Below are 14,469 nucleotides of genomic sequence, written 5' to 3' on the forward strand. Positions count from 1 at the left end.
TGAGGTCAAATTAATAGTGTCCTACAATTTGAGACCATTTGAAGATGGCCGCCACGTTTGCCAAGCTTGTGTCCTTCGTCTACGTCAAATAATGACATTTTACCGTCAGTCGCTCTGAAAGCCGTGTTTGTACGAACCCGGGTCTGTGTGGTCAAATTATTGGTATCCTACAATTTGAGACCATTTGAAGATGGCCGCCACGTTTGCTAAGCTTGTGTCCTTCGTCTACGTCAAATAATGACATTTTACCGTCAGTCGCTCTGAAAGCTGTGTTTGTACGAACTGGTCATCAGCGCCGCGCCGGAAGCGGCAGTGTTCTGTGTTTGCTTTCGGGTAACAGCGGCTTTAGTAGGGCCTGGAGTCATCGGAAAGGGAGAGTGAGACGCAGACACCATGGGAGTCCCAAAGTTTTATCGTTGGATCTCAGAGAGGTACCCATGTCTTAGCGAGGTGGTGAAGGAGCACCAGGTAAGCAATGAGGGTGGCAGCTCTAGAAACACTGTTCGCTGAAATTAATGTTATATTTCCCTATACTAATTAACCACTAATTCTGTTTGAGTTCCGGAGAAGCGTGCCTCTCGCCGAAAAGCACTTCGACGCCTTGTCAGGGCAGTAAGCGCTACTAGATACATGTAGTTACAATTACTCTCTTACGCTGGCAGAGTCCCTCGCTTTGGGGACTAGCATGCCATTGACTTTCTTCTACCTAGAGCGTCAGTTGTCTCTTTTCGCTACCTCTCTCAGACTCGAAGAGTGTGTCTTGTGTTCTTTGGGGGGCATTATTTGCTCACCTTTTTGACTGCGTTGGGATTTTGTTAACTGCAATCAATAGACACCACAACAGATAGAGCATTATATATGTTCCATTTAGTTGGTGGATGTTTAACAGTTCGATCAGCAACTTGGGAGTTGATTGCCCACATTTAAAACATTACACGTTGCTACAGGTTTCCCGAATTGGATATACATCTTGATGTTTACTTATTTGTAGTTGGTACTGCAATTTTTCGTCTACGCCCGACATTCAGGACGCGTCCTCCTCTTTTCCCCCCCTCCCAGGAGCTGCGATTAATCTTCTGGACCTGACAGGGATTTATTTCCTTTGGGACTGGAATTCCGCGGGACTGACATGGGACACACCTTTGGATCTGACCGGTGACTATGTCACGTCCCCTCCGGACCTGGCAGGAGACACTCTCACGCCCCTCATGACTTGGTAGGAGTTACTTGGCCATTTTCTGGTTACTAACCTTACTACAACTAGGTGAGTGACCCCGACCCCTAAGACAGACACTTCGTTGCTACCATTTCATTTACCTAAGAAAACAAAACGTGATCATTTTCCATCCATTCGAGATGCACATAAGTACCATCTACTCAGAAGACATAGTTTGTCACAAAGTCCATTTGAACATATCGACACGATGACCTTTTGCGTGTGTCGGCGGTATAATGATCGTTGCGAGGAAGAAGGGATCTAAGTGATATAATAACTGGCAAGTAATTGAAACGTTATCATACGATCTCCTTCCAGACGTTAGTGGGTTATCAAAACCCCCGAGGTTAAGATTACCAGACCAGTTGCACAGTTCGCCTGTTCAGGATTTTTCTTTTACACATTATTGTTATCAATTGCGTTAGTTGATTTAGATCAAGTTAACTGTGAACAAGAAATAAGTCACAGAATGTATTAAGCCGTAAAAATAAATACATGGTGTAGACAAGGAGCTATAGGTTAACCTTAGCAGACACGGCCTACCAGTCCACAAGAGAACCTATGTCGCCGAAACTCGTACAGGTAGTAATGTAAATGCATGATCCTTATAGAAATATTAAGTGAAATATATTATTTGAAGCAATCAAATTATATTGGTCTGGGTCACATCTCTCCCGCACATGCAGTGTGTTCAATCCCACCAGAGAAAAGGAATGGTCTTTAAATTAGTATGACATAATAGACTATTGCTCAAATTGAACAGCTGTCACTACTTGTCGACGAAGCTCCTATCAACAGTCAATCCGTAAAGACACTGAGGACTGAGCAACTAGTTAGCCTTTTGAGTGTTAGATGTTGTGCCGGTGCCTAAAACGCAAACACACAGAGACATGAGATTTTAACATTGTTATTCCTTGCTTTTGATGTCTTGTGCAGAAATATTGTTCCAAATATGTATGAAATTACAGTAATTAAAATCACACTTGTCAGTGTCTCAGTAATATCTGGATATACTCATGCATCCAGGAAAATTTTGTTGGTTTTCGAACTGTCATTTTGGTCCATTGATCCATTTGTTTTCAGGCTCTGTCTTTTGTCTAAGTTTGGATTCATGTTTTTTTTCCCCAAAACAAATTCTATTTTGTTTATATGGTACCATCTGGGCAATAGTCCTGCATATACACATTAACCCCTTCGCTGTGGCGGGAATTCCGCCGCAGCGCTGGGGGGTGCGGGGGGGCAGCGCGGTGGCGCTGTGCTCACGACGGAGCCGCTCCGTCATGAGCCACGGTTGAGCTGTGCTCATGTCGGAACGGTTCCGTCATGACTCCGCCCAGTTGCGTTGTTTCCCCCAACCCCCCCCCCGCCCCCACAGGCGGGGAAACAGCGCCGCGTGGGCGGAGCAGCCGCCAACGGTCGTGGCATGACGGAACCGCTCCGTCATGAGCACACGGCAACCGTGGCTCATGACGGAGCGGTTCCGTCATGAGCGGGGAAGGGGTTAAAACATTGGCTAAATCGACGTACAGGTGGGTGAACAAGCGCAGTTCCCACACGAGAGTTCAAAAGAATATACAATACAGTATATCGCACAGGTGTGTCAAGCAGGTACATTTTACGCAGTTGTGGAGGCAGGAAATACAATACAGTACAGGAGTATCGCCGCAAATGTATTATGCAATACGCATTATAGTCTGGGGACTTAGGACGATTTTTACGGAGGATCATATGAGGAGGATGAGCAATCAAGGGACTTCCATAGTTTCCTGTGGGCTTTACGCCATGGAGAGGTATGGAGTGCGACATTATCTGCTCCTCTAAGGAAAGATGGCCATTCCTGCCACATTCTAAAAGAAACATCATTGGTGTTTTTCCACTTACTCAATACAATTTTACAGGCCATGGTGAGCATGACATCTAGCAAGTATCAGTCATTCACATTTTCGACCTTAGGGTCCAAAGCACCTAATATAATCTAGGAAAATTCCCTTGGAGGAACTATGTTGAAAGTATTGCTTATACACTCGTAAACCTTGTCCCAGTATGTTTGTAAGGTAGGGCAATAGAAGAGCATGTGGGCGAGGTTACCGACGTTAGATTTACAGTTCCAGCACGTCAGGCTCTCTCACTAAGGTCAAGTTTAAAGATTTTCTCGGGCGTCCAGAATGTCATTAATTAGCATAAGTTTGGTGTGCGACAATATTGGAGATATTTTATTCGAAAATGGAGTGATCTGTATTTTCTCCCAATCGTATGGGATATTGCTGGAGTTGGGTTCAGATTCCCATTTAACTTCACATTTCATGTGAGATTTGCGAGGCTTAGGGGAAAGAAGTTTAAAAGAAGTTTATGTATTTTGGAGACGGTGTGTCCTGACTCTAGTAGCTGTGACGTCTTTGAGACTATCAACGGATCAGAGGGTTTAATGGAGCGCATCGAGAGGAGAGATTTTGGCTTTAGGTATTTATAAAATTACAAAGGTTTTAGCCCGTGACGAGTCATGAGGATGGTAAAAGGTAATAGGAGGGACCCTATAAAAAGATTTTTGACTAGATTTATGCCGTTTTTAGACCACTGTTCCCAATGGAGCGTCTCTCCATCAATCTTCAGGCTCTGGTTGCTCCAGAGAGAGGATAAATTGAACTTATTGATTTTTAGTGTGGAGAGGTGTTCCAGTCGTAATAGGGCTCTCTTAGTATTAAGCAAAATGTATTTGTGGAGATGGGATACATCCATGGTGAGGAGAGCAGGTAGAGGCATATCATTGATGATTGACCTCTCTATATCAATCCAGACAGGGATGTAGTTTTGAGGGATTTGCTAGTTGGCACCTTGTTTGCAAAGATACGCTGTTTGATAGTTCCTAAAGTTCGGAAGGTCCAGATCACCTTCTCTTTCGGTAATTGAATTTTTTTCATTGATATTCTGGGTTTCTTGCCTTGCCAACGGAACGTATTGAAAAGTTTATAGATTCTCTTCTGGAAGTCATTTGAAAACGTCATTGGTAGCATGCTAGCTAGATAGTTAACAAGAGGAGTAATCCTCATTTGTAAAGTCTCAGCTCTTCCCCACCAAGATAGAAATTTAGATGACCAACCATCTAGCAATGAAGAGATTTTCTTGTGGAGTGTGTTCTCATTGGTTTGGAGGGTGGTGATCAGATCTCCTGTGAAGACCAAGCCCAGGTACTTGAAGCACTTAGGTTGCCACAGGAGACCCGAGTCACCCATAATTTTTTTACCACCAAGGTTGTTCAGGAGTTTAACCTCAGTCTTGTCTTTATTTAATTTGTACCTGGATACTGCAGCAAAGTCTTCTATTGAGAACATGAGCTCAGGGATAGCAGCTTCGGCGTTCTCGGAGACAACTAATACGGCGTCGGCATAAGCAGTAATCTTGATCGTACAGTTATTGAAACGTATCCCTGAGATCTGCGAGTACCATGGCTGGGCACTTGAGTAATTTGTAGTTTTTCTATTTATTTACTTAATTTTTATTTCTCATGATTTGTATTATTATTATTATTATTATTATTATTGTTTTAATTTGTTCATTTCTTGAAACTCAATAAAAATGATTTGAAGAGATTTTTTTTTGGATAAATCAAGAGTACCAAATTTCGCATACAATATAAGTGCCAATAACCGATATAACAATAAAATCTTTGCTGGATTCATGTTTCTGATTTTTTTTTTTTTTTTTTTTTTTTTTTTTTTTTTTTTTTTTTTTTTATTATATAGCCAAGGAGTTGGTACAAACCAGCAGTTGTTGGACAGCACAGCCAAAATGAACACATCACAGAATAAAACACTTTTCTGATGTCAAGCAAGAATTGAGTCCACAGTTTTGCATTCGCAAGGTGTGGAGCAATGAGATTTACATCCAACCTATTACAATAAGGAGCTCACTGTTACACGTCCCGCTTCTTGTTTCCTGACCCTCTACCCGTGCAATACACTACATGTCCCATAACGCCCTGAGTCTGGAGGGAGGGATTGCGTGCCTTCCCATGCTGCTTAGCGCGCCGTGTTTAAAACTGATTGGTTGTCGGATAATCAGCGCTTGGCTTTCTAAGCTCCAGCTAACCACGCCGTGAACCCAAGTCCCGGAGACACCTACGAGTCGTCTCACCCTGACAACGCTTTGTATCCTGACACGCCGATCCTGTGAAGACCCGTCAGCAGCCTGGCGTTGATTTTCTTGTTACTTTGGATTCTCCGTAGCCCGTTGTGTTCGAGCCGTGCGGAGCTGCACGTCCTCCCTTTATTCCTTTCCGCCGTCTCACCGTGGCGAATTTCCAAACTCACCTGAAGAGAAGTGACTGCTCCCCCTCCATGTATCGTCCACCATTCTCCCTTTCAGAGGCACGCCGGTGCGGAGAAACATTGTTGCCCTGAGTATTGGCGAAGGACCCGCCACAACTATCACCGTAAGAGAAATCCTTCGTTTATTCTTCGTGTGTAGCCTACACGCTAACCAAACAAAGTTCGGGCGCATCAGAACCTATCAATCCTGTTTTTGAAGTGTGAACTATTACTTAAGGACCTGCCCTTGTGTCTCTCGGATTCTTTATTGGTGTGAGAGGGTTAATCCTTGAGTGACAGTGAAACTCAGGGGAAAAGAAGTAACCCGTTTTTGTTTTCAAGATTATTTGGAATTTCCTTTGCACTACTTTCGTTTTCTGAAGGAGACGCTCAACGTGTCCTTTGAATTACGGAGAACTCCGTGATTAATTCAGACACTCGTCCTCTCCTAACTCGCGGATCCTCCCCCTTATTTTTCTACACAACGGACTGTTCACGAATAAGGTATTCCTTGATAATACATGCCTTATCTAGAAGACGTCATTACAGGCTGGGCGAGTTTATCCATTATGTAAGTTTGGGAGAGCACACAACCAGTATTGTTGTTATAGGTCAGTGTTCTTACACATAGTTTGTTCCCTCAGGAAAATTAACCTGGTCATTCTCTTTTGTCTCTCCTGTTTATTATTTTTGTTTGCTACAGTCCCGCCTTCTTCTAATCACACCATTCCCTGTTGATGCCGTAACTAGCGTGGTCCTGTTGACGTCTCCTTTCTTCTTCTGGGTATCCCTCGTTGGTCTATAACTTCTTAAGTACAGATCTGAGGACATACCTTGTGGGGAGAAGTGAGACACTATCCTCGCTCCTGTGGACCCTGGTTTTTCTGCGGTTCTGAGTTCCAACCCCAACAGAAAGCCAAGCCCACGTTGTAGATATCCCCTGAGCGAGGATGGATAAAACAACGGCGTTTGTTCCGCTCATGGAAGCGTCATCAGAGACGACTATGAACGAACTAACGGCCGCAGTCGTGACCTTACAATCCGAACTGAGAATACTCAAAACCGAAAATCAAAGGTTAATAGCTGAATTAGACACTCTGAAATCGCAACATGAGGGAGCAACTCCTAAATATAAACGTAGCTATATTCAGCCTGTGCACTTCCAGGTCCCTATGTGTGAGAAGTTGGCCTGGTATATGATGTTCACTAGTTAAAGTGACCACCTTGTACCATGCCAAGCAACCCTTATGGTGTGGTTGTAAGTCAACCTTTTCGGACTAGCTGCCCTAGTGGTAGCGTAGGCTAAGCAGTCTTTAAGGCTAAACTCGTTAAAGCGTGTTAAGCAGGCTGTTTTACCAAATGTAACCCCCCTTTATACCAATGAAAGGACACCACACAGATATATATTCAAAATATATATGTATTTATTTCTCAAAGTATCCCCTAGACTCTTTATGAGCACAGGAGCACAAATCGTTAAACAAGACAACGTTATAATATACAGAAGTTGCACTTTATATGGATGGGCCCGGGTGGCCACTCAAACCATATACTAAAATAGTGGTATAAGTACCACGAACAGGAAAGGGAAAAGGCCTAGGGCCTCTAGAATCGCTGGGCCTACAAGGAGTTAACTTTAGTTAGTGACCAGGAGGTCCACGGGTCGCGTGTGCAGTGAGTAAAGTCACACGCGGGCTCCCATAGGTTTTCAATGGGTGCGTAAAAGTTACTGCAGAAAGGATCTTCTGGATGGACTACGATCTCAAGATTCAAAACAGACACTAGAGATGTTTCTCTACACTTGGGCACCGGAGTGCCAGCGTTACCTCACCCACAGGAAGCGGGTGCATAGGTCTCGAAGTGCGTCGGGATTCTTCTATCGATTCAATGGAGCCTGATGACAAAGATGCTGCAGGCGGTCGGTCCGGAAGAGCTGCGTTGGATCCAAGGGTGGATCGGAGTTGTAGAAGACCTGAAAGCAGAGGGGACAGTGTTCACAGTCACTAGCCAGTGACCGGCGTGGCACCAGGTAGGTACCAGGCGATGTCGGGTGCAAACAGGTGATGAGGGGTAGCTTGTCTCCGCAGCCACGTTGTCCCTGAAGGTCGACGACGTCCAGGAGTCGGTTCACGAGCTGTCCCACGCAGGCTCTCGCTGTCGGCGGTGTCGGCGACTCGAAAGAAGCAAACAAGCCTTGGCAAAGGCAGGAGTCATAGAAAGAGATGTAAGCTGATTGTTCTGACCAGCATGGTCAGAGGGGCTGCTCTTTTGGAGAGCAGCTAGGGCCAGTCTGGAGCAACCAGACCAGCGTCGTTGATTTTCAAATAGGTCGCCAAAATGGCCACTAGCCAACGGGCCAGGGACCGAGCAGGCGCGTCGAGATGCAAAGTGCAGAGGGGCCCCACGCAGATCGTGGAGATGCTGGAGGGCTCAACTTTGGTGCAGATGCTGCCCGGGTGTTGGGCTTCTCAGGACCCAAAGCACAACTTGGAGGGAGCCTCTGTCGTCGCGCTTGCAGCTTGTCGTCGGTCTTTCAAGATGGCTGGCTCCACGTGTCTCGGTGCCTCCACGGGTTCCTTCTTTGCAGGGACTGTGGATCGGGCTGTGAGAGGTCTGGAGGTCCAGGTCTTGTCGGGCTCTGGGCTCGGGCTCCGGCAGGAGGCGGCGGCAAAGCAGACATTCAATAGCTGGTTGGTGCTTGCGTTAGCAAGATCGTCACTCCCTGACCATAGGGGAGATTTCCTTCAGTCCTCTGTGCAGCAGAGCGTCTCAGTTCCCGTCTTCTTCTTGTGGTTAAGTTAATTCCAGGATGTCCGAAGTCTTAGGACACAGCTCCTACCTTTAAGCGGATTCTAGGGGCCGGACTACCTGCTAGGTCCCTCCCTATGGGTGGGACCAGGAAGGGGGGTGGTTACACCCCCAATCCTTTGTCCAGCTGGCCCCAGGTCCGGGGCTGGTGTGCCCCAGGACCGGTTTGAACTGGCATATGCACCAAGGCTCCTTGTGAGCCTCAGGCATGTCTGATTCTATTGAAGCCCTACCTGACCAATACACAAAATCCTGTCTGGGGTGGTGCATGCACCTCCCCTGGCAGGAAACCCTTTGTCCACGTCTCCCAAGCTGGAAGGACTCCCAGCAGCAGGAGGGCAGACTTGTGTCTGTGGTGGCAGCATCCATTTTGTGGAGCTGAGGCTATGTCTGATTTTACCCAGGTTTCAGGTACTGTACATGTCGTGTCCCTCTAGAAGGGTGGAATGCTAACCCCGTCGCCAGAATTGGCGAGGGGTTAGTATTCCAATTCGTATGACACCTTACTCGACATGTTTTGATAAAGCCAAACCAAAGATAGCATTTAACCGCGAGTTTCATAATGCACTTAAGAGTATATGGTATGGCGATTATCTGGAAACAGCAAAAGGAAGTGGTTCCGATCACTGCAGACAGGCTCAGCTCATGCCAGAGCACCATCTCACATGAAACCAAGCACTCTGCCTTCAGGATTGTTAAGGCCTGCCATAGGAGTGACTTATAGGTTAATATGTGTCCCATTTAAGGTTAGGTATAGGTATACTACACCTAAGTAAGAGGTGATTACACCAACTTACCCCAGCTGAGTGATCAGCCAGTTGTGTCAAATTGTTAGGCCAGGCCAGGGGTGGCATAATACATGCTTCAGCCCCTGGTAGGCCTTAGATACACCAATGCCCTGGGTACCTAGTGTACACTGGTACAATGGGCTCATAGGGTGATCTAGTTCCAATTGGTTATGCACCTAAAGTGCATAGTGTGAATTTAGTAGAGAGAACAGCAGGCTGGGGGTCTGATTAGCAGGCCCACAGCCTCAATATGTCAAAAACCAGTGAAGCAAAAAGCAAAAATTTGGGGTGACCATAGGATAGCAGACCCTACACACCCCCCCCCCCAAACGCAGGGACATTAAACTAGCCATGACCAGTCTCGTCTTCATGTCCTAAGTGGAAGTACCTGGAGAGACCATCTGCATTCCCATGGTCTGTACCTGGCCGGTGCTCCACTGTAAAGCCCATCCCCTGTAGGGAAATGGACCACCTAAGCAGTTTGGGGTTTTCACCCTTCATCTGATTTAGCCACAAGAGGGGCTTATGGTCGGTCTGAATCTTGAAGTGAGTGCCAAACAAGTATGGCCTCAGCTTCTTCAGGGCCCACACCACAGCAAAGGCCTCCCTCCCAATAGCTGACCAATTCTTCTCTCTGGGGGTCAACCTTCTGCTAATAAAAGCAATGGGTTGGTCTTGACCATCTACATTAAGTTGTGACAGCACAGCTCCCACACCCAACTCAGAAGCATCTGTTTGGAGAATAAACTCTTTGGAGTAGTCAGGACTTTTCAGGATAGGTGCAGAGCACATGGCCTTCTTCAGGTCATCAAATGCCTTTTGACAGCTTACTGTCCACTGAACCTTTTTGGGCATCTTCTTGGATGTCAGATCATTAAGAGGAGTCACAATGGACCCATAGTTCTTAACAAACTTCCTGTAGTACCCAGTCAAGCCCAAGAAAGCTCGAACTTGAGTCTGGGTTGTTGGAGGAGACCAGTCCTTGATGGATTGTATCTTACTCTCCAGTGGTTGAACTTGGCCTCCACCTACAAGGTGGCCCAAATACACAACCTTACTCTGCCCTATCTGGCACTTAGTAGCCTTGATAGTGAAGCCTGCCTTTTGCAGAGCCTCAAGTACCTTCTTCAGGTGGATCAGGTGATCCTCCCAGGTGGAGCTAAAGACAGCAATGTCATCAAGATATGCTGCACAAAAGTCATCCAACCCAGTAAGGACTTGATTCACCAACCTTTGGAAGGTGGCAGGTGCATTCTTCAGACCAAAGGGCATCATCAAAAATTGATAGTGCCCACCTGGGGTTGAGAATGCTGTTTTGGCCTTAGACTCCTCAGCTAATCTGATTTGCCAATAACCAGCTGTCAAGTCAAATGTGCTCAAAAACTTAGCAGAAACTAGTTTGTCTATGAGCTCATCTGCCCTTGGAATAGGATGTGCATCTGTCCTAGTGACAGCATTGAGTCCTCTGTAATCCACACAGAACCTCATCTCTCTCTTGCCATCTTTGGTGTGAGGTTTGGGGACCAGAACCACTGGGCTAGCCCAGGGGCTCTCTGAGGGTTCAATGACACCCAGTTCCAGCATTTTGTGTACCTCAGCCTTTATACAGTCCCTGACGTGGTCAGGTTGTCTGTAAAGTTTGTTATTTACAGGCAGACTGTCACCAGTGTCCACCACATGGGTGCACCAGTCAGTTTGACTAGGTATCAAGGAGAACATATGTTGAAATGATTGTAGAACCTGTCTACATTCAATCTGCTGATGCTCAGTGAGGTTGCCTCCAAGGGTCACTCCTTCAACTGAACCATCTTCAGGGTTCTGAGACAACAGGTCTGGGAGAGGGTCACTCTCTTCCTCCTGTCCCTCATTTGTAGCCATGAGCAAGCCCATGTCTGCCCTGTCAACATATGCTTTTAACCTGTTAACATGGAGTACCCTGTGGGGACTCCTGGGAGTTCCTAGGTCTACCAAGTAGGTAACCTCTCCCTTCTTTTCCAGGATTGTATGGGGTCCAGACCATTTGTCTTGGAGTGCTGCTGGGGCCACTGGCTCCAACACCCATACCTTCTGTCCTGGCTGAAACTCAACCAAGACAGCCTTTTGGTCATGCCAAGCTTTCTGTAAGGCCTGGCTTGCCTCAAGGTTTTTGGATGCCTTCTCCATATACTCAGCCATCCTGGAGCGGAGACCAAGTACATAGTCCACTATGTCTTGTTTAGGCTTTTTGAGAGGTAACTCCCATCCTTCCTTCACCAAACACAGTGGGCCTCTTACAGGGTGCCCAAACAACAATTCAAAGGGGCTGTAGCCAACTCCTTTTTGTGGGACCTCTCTGTAAGCAAACAGAAGGCAGGGTAGAAGGATGTCCCATCTTAGCCTGAGCTTTTCAGGTAATCCTTTGATCATACCCTTTAGGGTCTTGTTGAATCTCTCAACAAGCCCATTGTATTGTGGGTGATAAGGAGTGGTGAACTTGTAGTTGACACCACATTCCTTCCACATAGCTGTCAAGTATCCTGACATGAAGTTGGTACCTCTGTCAGAAACCACCTCCTTAGGAAACCCCACTCTGGAGAATACTCCCAGCAGGGCCCTGGCCACAACAGGAGCTGTAGTGGTCCTAAGGGGAATTGCCTCTGGATACCTGGTGGCATGATCCACTACCACCAGTATAAATCTGTGCCCAGATGCAGTGGGAGGATCCATGGGACCCACTATATCTATTCCCACTCTTTCAAAGGGGACCCCCACCACAGGTAGTGGTATCAGGGGAGCCTTTGTTGTGCCACCTGATTTGCCACTGGCTTGGCAGGTCACACAGGAGCGACAAAACTCCTTGGTATCTTCATTCATGTGAGGCCAGTGAAAGTGAGGGACAAGCCTGTCCCAAGTCTTGTTCTGGCCTAAGTGTCCTGCTAGAGGAATATCATGGGCCAAGGTAAGAAGGAAGCCCCTAAATTGCAGAGGTATAACCAACCTCCTGGTTGCACCAGGCTTGGGGTCTCTAGCCTCTGAATAAAGGAGCCCTTCATCCCAATACACTTTATGGGTACCTTGAGCATTCCCAGCAGCCTCAGCAGCAGCCAGCTGCCTGAGGGGTTCAAGAGATGGACAGGTTAACTGAGCCTGCCCCAAGTCAGCCCTGGAAGGTCCCCCTGTCCCCAGAAACTCAACCTGATCAGGTTCAAGCTCTTCAGGGACAGTTCCTTCAGGGTTCTCTAGATCATCTTCCTGGGAAGGCTGATCATCACTTGGAGGCAGGGGGGAAGGCACAGCCTTAACCCTCCTGTTCTTCTTCTTGGTAGGTGCTTGGTCCATTGTTCCAGGATCCAAGACCTGAGGTTCAGTGAGGCACTTTTTGGCCTGTGACCTGGTCACAGCAAGGACATGTGGTGATATACCTAACATCTTTGCATGTGTCCTGTACTCCACTTCTGACCATAGAGAACTCTCTAAGTCATTGCTCAACAAACATTCTACTGGGAGGTCTGCACTAACCACAACCCTTTTGAGGCCAGTTACCCCTCCCCATGAGAAGTTAACAATTGCCACACTATGTGAAGTAGTGGCATTGCTGGCATTGGTCACCAGGTAATTCTCACCTGGTATGTACTGTCAAGGATCCACAAAGCCTGGTGTCACCATAGTGACACTGGCACATGTGTCCCTGTAGGCTTGAGCCACTTTTTCATTTATTAAAGGAGTCTGTCTGTACTTGCCCAGGTTACTGGGGCTCACAGTCAGGGACAAATCCATGTCCCCATCACAGATCAAGACTGCCTGTGTCAGGTTTCTGTCTAAGTCAGAATCTCCTTCAGTTCCCATAGTGATTCCCACTACACCCTTTGTTTGGGGACCAACACTGCTAACAGTAGTACTGGGAGCAGGTGCCTTAGGGGCAACAGTGTTGGGGGCTCCACCCTTCCTACAATCACTAGTCCAGTGAGTTGTATTCTTGCAATGTTTGCACCAGGGTTTCTTTGGACCTTCTTTCTTCTTCCCTTTTGGCGGGGACCCACCCTCGTTAGTACTGTTTGGGGCCCTGTTGAAGACTTCTGGTCTTTAGGTTTCTGATCTCCACCCTTTTGGTCTGTTTTCTTCTGATCACCCCCTTGGCCCTGGTTCTGGTTCTTTTGCTTAACCCTGGTTCTGACCCATTTGTCTGCCTTCTTTCCCAATACTTGGGGAGAGGTCAGATCTGAGTCAACCAAGCGTTGATGCAGTTGCTGGTTCTGACAGTTATTTAAAATCTGTTCTCTCATCATCAAATTGTACAATCCTGTATAATCAGATACCTTACTTCCCAGCAACCAACCCTCCAAAGCCTTAGTGGCACATTCAATGTATTCAGACCAGTCCTGAGTCTGTGTCTTCTGGGTGTCTCTGAACATTAACCTGTACTGTTCAGTGGTTAAGCCTAACCCATCAACTAGGACACTCTTCAGGACTCTGTAGTTTCTGACCTCCTCCTCCCTAACAGTGAGGAGTCTATCTCTGCCTCTTCCTTCAAAGGAGAGCCATAAGATTGCTGCCCACTGGTCTTCAGGAACCTGCTGCACATTGCAGGCTCTCTCAAGAGCAGTCATCCATTTGTGGATGTCATCCCCACTTTTGTAGGGGGGCACAACCTTGGTCAGGTTCCTATTATTAAAGACCCTATCTTTGTCCTTAGGGACAATGCTGCCACCAGTGGGTATAGACCCACTCTCTTTAGGTTGCCTAGCCTTACTCAGTTTCTCCTCCATCAGAGCTACTTCTAGCTCCTGTTTCCTGATTCTCAGCTGAGCTTCCTGCATTCTGGCCTCATGCTCCCTCCTCTGAGGGGTGGTCATCCTTCTTCTGGAGTGACCTTGAGAGCCTCTAGAGGCATGAGAAGCATTAGAGTCACCTGAGTGATTCCTTTGCCTCCCAAGCCCCTGGTTAAGTCCACTGGGGAGATCCAATGGGGTGATCCCATTGTCAGTCCCCAATAGCCTTAGTTTAGCTGGGCCAAGTATAACACTTGGCACTGGGCTATTTCTCCCTTCATCCTCACTACCATCTGTATCCTTATCACTTTCATCCTCTGTAGTATGAATCTCATCTAAGGGGTGACTATTGGAAAGGGGTACCTCAGTGGCATCTTCAGAAGGGGGGCCTCCTGTTCCAGTCCCTAAGGGGCCTAACTGGGAGGCTTTCTTGAGAGCTTTCTGATCTTCATCAGCTTGCAAAAGCTCTCTGAGGTCAGCAGAAGTAGGGTTCTTGGGCTGTTTAAGGCCCCTGATATTTGCCAACTGCCTGAGCTCATTTTGATTTAGGGTAGCAAAGAGAGTTGGTGCCCTCTGGGGGTCACTCTCGACAGAGATGGGTACCT

General features: G+C 47.0%; 1 protein-coding gene across 1 annotated transcript in view; it reads left to right on the forward strand.

Moving 5' to 3' along the window:
• The first annotated feature begins 273 nt into the window (after nt 1-273).
• Nucleotides 274-14,469, forward strand: part of XRN1 (5'-3' exoribonuclease 1) — a 1,184,094-nt gene continuing 1,169,898 nt past the window's right edge. The window contains exon 1 of the mRNA XM_085633624.1: nt 274-468. Within this exon, the coding sequence (XP_085489750.1) occupies nt 394-468 (75 nt within the window). The 5' untranslated portion in view covers nt 274-393. The remainder of the gene's footprint in view (nt 469-14,469) is intronic.

This window comes from Triturus cristatus, chromosome 11 (assembly GCF_964204655.1).
Source record: "Triturus cristatus chromosome 11, aTriCri1.1, whole genome shotgun sequence".
Classification (NCBI taxonomy): domain Eukaryota; kingdom Metazoa; phylum Chordata; class Amphibia; order Caudata; family Salamandridae; genus Triturus; species Triturus cristatus.